This window comes from Olea europaea, chromosome 18, assembly GCF_002742605.1.
Source record: "Olea europaea var. sylvestris chromosome 18, O_europaea_v1, whole genome shotgun sequence".
Taxonomy (NCBI): domain Eukaryota; kingdom Viridiplantae; phylum Streptophyta; class Magnoliopsida; order Lamiales; family Oleaceae; genus Olea; species Olea europaea.
Genome location: NC_036254.1, coordinates 1,549,640 through 1,558,574, shown reverse-complemented (window position 1 = coordinate 1,558,574; position 8,935 = coordinate 1,549,640). Strand labels below are relative to the sequence as shown.

Genomic DNA, 8,935 nt, shown 5'->3' with positions numbered 1-8,935 from the left:
ACCCCACCCCACCCCACCCCACCCCACCCCAAAACCCATCCACCACTAATAGTCACCACCAATCGTCGGCAACCACCCTTTCACCATTTACAGAAAATAATCTTACACAAGACTAAGAAAATTATAGCGGTGGGTGGCTATAGGTGAACCACCACTACCTCCCATCGACGCTATTCCATAGCTAGAACTCTTCAACTGAATCATTTGGACCTTTCTTGAATTGCCTTTCTGCCTCCGACTGCGTTCACCTACTGGAAATCGTATCTGCTTTCCACGGTGATGTTTTGTCGCCTTTCCTTTTTAGGATGCTCTCTTCCATCCTTCGTTGCCTCCGCAACCCCGACTTCGCTTGTATCAACGCGATAACCTCCATCACCACACACGTCACAAAATCTCGGCCATTTTCAAGCCCCTTGTAGGTACTATTTTGGATGAGTAAGACCAGAGCTCGCAGATCGATGCTTCGCTCTGCCTAGCTATCGCAACGGAGGAGGTGCAGGAACCAACACGATGGAGCAAAAAAGCTGTCGCAAAGGCTGCCGAAAGCATTGTGAGCATTGGTGCTTGTTCTTTGATGTAATAAGTGAGAGTTGTAAGGGAGAAAATGAATCGGGCTAGAGAGATTTGGAGAGATGTTCCAGCAGGAGGTGGGGTATGGGGTGGGTGTAGAAAGGAGAAGATGAACAGTAATGGCCTTTGTTTTTTTGTTTTTCTTTTCTTTTTAATTTTAATTCAAAATTACAATTTTACCCCTTCTAAAATTGGTCAAAGTCAATTATTGGGTCAACTAACGGTCAAACTAACAGAAACCATCCATTTGGACCTCAGTTGCACATTTTTTAAAGTTTTGGTACTCACGGTGGCACAAGTGAAAGGTTTGAGCAAAGTCTGCTAATAAACGAAATGTTTGATACCTTGGCTGCAATTTTCCCTTAATTAAATGTCATGGTGGATGCTTTTGTCCATTGCACCTATAGTTGAAGTTATTATGCTGATTTCAGGAAATCAAGGAAGATAAAGTAATTAGTTCTAAATGTCTAAATCAAATAGTAATCATTGTATATTATGCAAATGATGAATGTTATAGTAACAATCTTATAGTCTTATGGTAGTTAACATACACACATTAAAATTATATTATTCTCTAATAAATTTTAAAAGATATCTTATGGAAGGATTAGTATTGCTCTTAATCACAAGCTAAACAATAATCTCGTAAACCAATAGTTGCTAATTGATTCAATTTTCGAATCCATTCGATTTCTAAAAAGATTACCCCTTTTTAGCTACACTATGAGTGAAAGGGAAAATTCAATTCCTAATTTCTTGTAATTCAAGCCTCGATACAGAAAAAAGAGTTGGGGGGCATTACTAAATTTGAGACTATTGAATCAAATTACTACATGGATGAACCTAATCCAGAGATTCTCATCAATGTTTGTGCTACTCACGCCGACATTCTCGCTTCCGATTCGTCCATCGCTGCTCGCGGGGGGCTTCATTCTAAGATGGATCGCTTCCCTACCGATGTTTATGATTTCTGTATCATAAGAGTATCGTACAATGTCACATCAGTTGTCGTTGCATTTTATTTTTTCCCCGATTTACAATTTGCAGTCCAAAAGAAGGTAAAGCAAAAATTTAAGATATCAGAAACAGATAGATGAATGTAGAAGTGATTGGCTGCTTGAGAGTGATAGAGTCCTTCCAATACATGGGAGGAGCCAGGGCTAGACTAAAATATCTTTTATGCTGGGCAGATATGTAAAAAAAAAAATTCCACATAAATTTTTTGTTTTACATTATAAAAAAATAATAAAATTGCAGAGGAAAAAATGAATGGGTGGCCCTAAATCCCCCCAGTCCAATATAATATTTTGCCTTTCAGAAGTATAAAAGCTTTGCATGGCTGTACATATTATTATTTATCAGAAGTTTTTCCATTCTCTGCCATAGAACTTGTTACAGCACCTTATAATATGACCTTCAGTTGCTGTAAACATTCATTTAGTTGTACTCTTGTCATTTACTAAATTGCTTATTTGATAAAGCGTTGCTAAAATTTTATCAAAAACTTCAATTTAAGCATATATGCCACAAGACCCACAACTTTTCAACAACACGTTTGATCAACTTTTAAATTTTTTTAATTAATTTTTTATTTTTATAAAGAGCTTTGTTACACGGGTCCAAATTACCTTTTGTGTTATGCCATGGTTGTCACTATAACTGTGATGGCTCTCTATTTTTTTGGCACAGGCTTAAGTATGGCATTCCATGTTTGTGGAATTGCATGGAGCTACCACTAGTAGTATTATAATGCTTTCACTCTTGAACATATGGATTGGTAGATTTGCTTTTGCGATTTAAAATTGGCATCTTTGGTAACTGATTTGCGGCTTACTATTTGGATTGTGATTTGTTACATTTGATATAGCCCCTATTTGGGCTCCATTATTCCACATTTTAATGAGAGAAATAGTAATTTTAAAAAAAATGTGTGGTTAAAAAAGAAAGAATTTTTTTTTATGTTTATGTGTAATATTATTTTATTGAAAATGTGTGATTGATAAGAAGAGAGAAAAATGAATTTTAAAACAGGGCATAATACCAGAGACCAATGATGCACTCGTGCGCATTTCACCTGCTTTAAAATATATTCTTTTCTTATTTTCCTGCTGGTCGCACAACCGAACTCTAATTATATATACTCACTGGTTTCTATAATTTGTCATGGAACCATCCAAGCCAGACGTCTGTTAGGTTTTGTTGTGTTGTCGTTTCTTTGATTTAGTTCATATTTCATTTACATTAACTACCACAGACACTACGTTGTAGTTCTTTTAGGGCAATCCTTTTGTCATCAATTCCTTCATTATTATGTCGCTTTGGCTTAATTTGTAGGATTGCCGATGCAGAAGAAAACTTGGGTGAAAGTGAAGTTCGGGAAGCTCACTTGGCGAAATCCTTGTTTTTCATTAGAATTGGTGACAAGGTACAGAAATGTCCTTTGCCGTCTTGCTTGTGTTAATTTGATCTAATTTGTCCACCCTTCTTGTAAAATCCAGGAAAAGGCACTGGAACAACTCAAGTTAACAGAAAGTAAGACTGTTGCAGTTGGACAAAAGATGGACTTGGTTTTCTACACGTTACAGATTGGTTTCTTCCACATGGACTTCGATCTTATCTCTAAAAGCATTGATAAAGCAAAGAAGTAAGGATCAACATAGATTATTATCTTAGATAAAAAGCTTCCTTGTTTCATTTGATTTTAGCCTTTGATTTTGACTGTTGGCAAGACAGCTTGTTTGAGGAGGGTGGTGACTGGGAGAGGAAGAACCGTTTGAAGGTGTATGAAGGACTATATTGCATGTCCACCCGTAACTTCAAGACAGCAGCTGATCTTTTCCTTGATTCTATCTCAACTTTCACAACTTATGAGATATTTCCCTATGACACCTTCATATTTTACACGGTCCTTACTAGCATTATATCCTTGGATAGAGTTTCCCTGAAACAAAAGGTATCCATATTTTCTTTAAATGTTCTCCAAAATGGTATCCCTGGAATTTAGTTATTATGGTCTCCATCTGTGTGTGTGTGCATGCGCTTAAACAAACAGCATTTCACTGTGTTTATGTGAGTGATTGTTCTTAAACAAGCGGCATTTCTCACTTATGGTGGTTGTAATATGTGGCAGGTTGTGGATGCTCCTGAGATCCTGACTGTCATTGGCAAAGTCCCATATTTATCGGAGTTTTTGAACTCTCTATATGAATGCCAGTATAAATCATTTTTTTCAGCTTTTGGTAAGTATCTTTTTTACTAAACCAAATCTTGGGGATAATGTTATTGCATGACCATCAGACAAAAAAGAAAGAACACGAAGTAACTTCATTCAATAAGAAGAAATTTTCCCCCATAAGATAACTCAGATAAGCTAGAGCATTATTCCACATTCTGTAGACATGCGGGTGAACCAGAGATCTGAAAAAGAGGCTAGTACATGAATCCTTGTGCTGCTATTTTCACCACATGGTTTGACATTATTTTTATTCTTAACTTTAGGAAAAAAAAGAAAAAAAGAAAAAAGGATGCTCATATTTGAACCTGTTTTACAATTTACTGGTATACAATTTGCTTCAATTGCACTTCTATTTGACTTTTAGCTGGCCTGACGGAGCACATCAAGTTGGACCGCTATTTGCATCCCCACTTCCGATATTACATGAGGGAGGTCAGAACTGTTGTTTATTCCCAGTTCTTGGAAGCATACAAGAGTGTAACAATTGAGGCTATGGCTAAAGCGTTTGGGGTGACAGTAGATTTCATCGATTTGTAAGTTGTTTCATTTTATTCTGATGCTCTTGACGAACACTAGATTAGGAGTATGTTCGGCAAAGGTTTTAAGTGCTTATAAAGCTCAGTGTCCTATAGGATGTGTGACTAATAAGCGGGTAGAAAAAAGTTATGCTTTGGCAAGACGTATGTGATTGATCATTTCCTTCATATACAGGGAGCTGTCTCGTTTCATTGCAGCGGGGAAGTTACACTGCAAGATAGATAAAGTTGCAGGTGTGTTGGAAACTAATCGTCCCGATGCAAAGAATGCCCTTTACCAAGCAACGATCAAGCAAGGCGATTTCTTGTTGAACCGTATTCAGAAGTTGTCCCGTGTGATTGATCTTTGAAGTTGGTAGAAAGGGTTTTTCCTTTAAGGTGATGGAATTTAAAAAAATCTAGACTTTGATGTTCTTTGTTGCTTTATTCAGACATTGAGTTTTCAAAAACATTTTACTTTTGCCATTTTCTGAAATGAGTTGCTAGGCATGTTTTCGCAAGTATGATAACGTAATTTAAGTGTCTGTTTGACACTTTTTAAAATTTTAAATTGTTTGCCACAGTATCGTTTTTCATCACACATTAATACAATAAAATATTAGACACATGAATTAATAAAGTTTTTTTATTTTATTTTACCACACATTGTCCAGATAAATACTATTTACAACTCTTAAAAATAATGGATGACAAATAGGGCGTAAATTTGTTTGCAATTAAGTATTGATGATATGACAATTAATGAAAGAGGGCTATCGTACTTAATTATTTTACTGATGTGAAATAATTTCTTGGAAATAATGACTGGCGACTGCTGTCATTCATTACTGCTCGAGTGACGAAAATGTTTGGAATTACTGAATGAAAATATTTGGGTGTACAGAACATTTTTCAGAGATTGTGTGCAGAATAGTGATAAGTGTGTGTTTTCCATGTTGTATAAAAAATGTCAAAAATGTGTGGGTCTCAGAATTGTGAGTTTTATGTATGTATTTTGGCAAAAATCTTTCTGTACGTGTAGACGGGTTGTAATAATTATCGATGGTTAATCATACTTAACCCTTGTTTGAGCCCCATTTTTGGGGAAAAAATGAATTTCTGAATAGTGTATTGATGGGAAATGTGTGGTTAAAAAATAAAGAAAAATTTTAAATTTACGTGTAATATTATTTTATTGAAAAATGTGTGGTTGAAATAGTGTAGAAAAATGCATTTTTTTCCCAAACAATGGGGGTATCAAACAAGGGCTTAGTGTTTGTTTGTTACAGATTAAAAATCAATTAAAATCAATTTTTTGACCGTTATTTCACTATTTTAGCTATTATTTTTTAATTCTTCTCTCAAACGTATGTCCAACTTTATTTCCAATGGTCAAAAAATCAATTATCAAAATTCCTACAAAATAAGTTTTTAATGTCTTGTAGGGATTAAAATCATTTATTATTTATTTATTTATTTATTTATTTTGTAAAATTTGATAGAAGATGAAATGTGGGATTGAAAACTATTATAATCATATTTTATAAATTTTTAATCTTCAAAATTCACCTTCCACGGGTATTTAAATCAAGCCCTTTTAAAAAATATATATTTTGAATAGTGACTTGTGGAAGAATGTGTGATTAAAAATAAGAATTTTTTTTATATTTATATATAGAATATTTTATTGTGTGAATATGTGTTTAAAAATAAATACGTAGAAAAATGAGTTTTCAAATAATGATAGTCAAACATGAGTTAAAATTTAAGAATTTAAAAATTGTGAGTTTTAAGAATGTGCGGATAATATAACATCGTGATTATAGGTATTATGAGATGTGTAGATAAAATATGTCTAATCAGCTTCAATTATATTTTCCATAGCATTAAACCAATTTTTAATGCATTCATACGAAATTTAGCCCCTATTTATTTCCCATTTTCTCCACATTTTAGAAAAATTTTGCCCGTTTAAATCGTTGGTGGGCCCTTGTGTAGCCCTTTTTTTCACTCAACAGCATGGAAATTGACCGAATTGCCCCCCCTTGAACTTTGAAAAGAATGCAAAAAAAGGGTAAATATGTAATTCAGCTTTTACTGGACATTAAATACGGCTGCATTTTGACAGTGACACAGTGCAAATTCTTCTACAAATGAAGATGGAAATGGCTATCAAACACAGTCTTAATAAAGAATAAGTTATAATTCTCTTCCTTTCCTTATACTTTACGCTAACCTTTCCTTTCAAGCAACCCTCCATCCAAATCAGGTTAAATCTAGACTTGTACTACTTTTGGACTGTACTGATAATGAAATTGTAGTGACAACGAAAGTGTAGCTAATAACTGTAATTTAGGTAACCATACTTTAAACCATGTTTGATTGATGGTCATTTTTTGAAAAAAATAAATTTTTAAATAATTTTTTTTGAGACGTGTGATTAATAAATATAAAAAAATTTAATTTACGTGTAAAATATTTTATTCCATAAACGTATAATTAAAAATGAGTATGAAAATCAAAGAATTATTATTCGAAATATGATTTGAATTCAATAACAACCCTTCTACACGTACAGAAGGATTTTTGCCAGAATATATATAGAAAATTCAAAGTTCTGGGGTCCACACACATTTTTGACATTTTTTATACAACATGGGACCCACACACTTGTATCTATTATGTACATAGTCTATGAAAAATTTTCTGTACACCCAGATTTTTTCTAATTATTATTTAAGTTTGGCCAAACCTTCACTTGGTTTTTAGCTTTTTTTTTTTTTGCCAGACAAAAAATATCTTCAAATATATATATATAGGCATATTTTGGTATTCATTTTTTCAAAATGTATTTTTCTCTCCCTTCTCTTCAACTACACATTCTTTATTAAAAAAATATTACATATAAATAAAATTTTTTTCTAATTTTTCAACCACACAATTCCATCAATTTACTATTCAAAAATACATTTTTACATAAAAATATCTCCCCCCCCCCCCCCCCACACACACACACATATATATATATATATATATATATTTTTTTTTTTTTAATTTACATTCTTAAAAAAAATAATTCAATTTTCACAAATTTAATAAAGAAAATAAAAATCAAACAAGGCCTTACTATTTATTGCCATCATCAATAAATCATGTATCCATTTTTTCTTGAAGCAATCCTTCAATTCAGAAAAATTTCTGCCCAATTCGTACATGGGGGTGTAACTATGTATACCGTACCCCTCGTACACCCTGTAACGGGCCAACTCTACACTTTCTCAGCCACAAATCGTTAAAAGAGATATTCAGATGGATTAGTGATAAATTCTAAGCCATGCATGATAACTTCGTCTGTTCGAGCGATTCCCAGTTGTTCTGCATAATTCTAACATAAAACTTGCTCAAAATTGAACACACGAAAAGGGGGAAATTGAAACGCCATGCTTCCTTCTATTGATCTCAAAGAATTTCAAGAAAAATTATCTACAGGGTTTAGACCCTTTCAGCGTTCATTTCAGTTCTGGGTTCGAGCAGTTGATATCTACACTGGTTACAAGGTGTGTACATGGATATTGTTAAATGCGTATCACTACATGTTTATAAGAAATTGACCGTGATTTGGTGATTTCTAGGTGTTTCAACTTAAAGTGAACTTTGAGAAGGATGCGGCGAAGAGGGAAACAATGTGGGAGAAGCAGCACGAATTTGCGGCTGATAAGATTTATAACATGTGTACTGATCTTGGTGGGTTCTTCCTCAAGGTATTAATTCAATTAATTCCCTTTTATTTACTTCAATTCAAGTTATTTTTTCTGAATTCATAATGGGGTTTTTGTTTTTGTTTCCTTTTAGTTTTTTATGGTACCCCCAGTTGGAAAAATTCGATGGATTTTTTCATTTGATTGAAATGATGTTCTGTAAATTTACAGATTAATAGAATTAGCAAATTTGGATTCGTAAGAGTATTTGACATTTAATTTGTCTTATCAATGTTTTATGTTTGCAATGTTATTTGGATCTCATCAATGGGAATGGTGTAGGTCGCCCAAATTATCGGGAAACCTGATTTGGCCCCGGCCGCTTGGGTGAAAAGGCTAGTCACACTATGTGATCAAGCCCCTGCTACCCCATATAATGTTGTCAAGATTATTTTGGAGAAGGAGCTGGGTCGAAGTATTGATGAAATTTTTGAAAGAATAGATGTAGAACCCCTTGGTTCCGCATCAATTGCACAGGTATTTCTCTCATATGCACATATTCTACTATCTCTGAACTTGTTTACTAGAAATTGGTCTAAGTGAAAACTATTCACTTTTTTCTATATATTTCTTTTTAAATTGCAAATACAAACTGAATTTGTTATCTCGGACGAATGGTTTTAATTTGTGATACAATTGTAAAGTACACTCTTTTATACAAATTGCAAAAAGAGAACTAAGAAAATTCTAAGTATCTTCTGCTTCAGTTTTTTGCTTTTCAGGATGAGCCATTGAGGTAATGGTGTCTGTAGTTTTGCAACTCCATCTGATGCTAAACCTATCTCCAAAGAGATTGCAGTTAAAAATGAGACTTAAATCTTAGAGTTAAAATTCATCTTGAAAATGATTTAAAAGCT

At 33.6% G+C, this 8,935-nt stretch overlaps 2 protein-coding genes across 2 annotated transcripts; both read left to right on the top strand.

The window, feature by feature from the left end:
- Positions 1-604: 604 nt before the first annotated feature.
- On the top strand, positions 605-4,903 carry LOC111366582 (26S proteasome non-ATPase regulatory subunit 6 homolog). The gene is made up of 8 exons (XM_022987310.1): positions 605-686; positions 1,339-1,628; positions 2,816-2,995; positions 3,069-3,214; positions 3,304-3,523; positions 3,701-3,809; positions 4,170-4,338; positions 4,517-4,903. Exons 1-8 carry the CDS (start codon positions 605-607, stop codon positions 4,689-4,691), a joined length of 1,371 nt encoding a protein of 456 aa, XP_022843078.1. The 3' UTR covers positions 4,692-4,903.
- A 2,573-nt stretch (positions 4,904-7,476) lies between these two features.
- LOC111367102 (uncharacterized aarF domain-containing protein kinase 1-like) lies at positions 7,477-8,901 on the top strand. Its single transcript, XM_022987815.1, has 3 exons — positions 7,477-7,877; positions 7,953-8,081; positions 8,361-8,901. The coding sequence occupies exons 1-3, from the start codon at positions 7,761-7,763 to the stop codon at positions 8,619-8,621; spliced, it is 507 nt and encodes a 168-aa protein (XP_022843583.1). The 5' UTR covers positions 7,477-7,760; the 3' UTR covers positions 8,622-8,901.
- Positions 8,902-8,935: the final 34 nt, after the last annotated feature.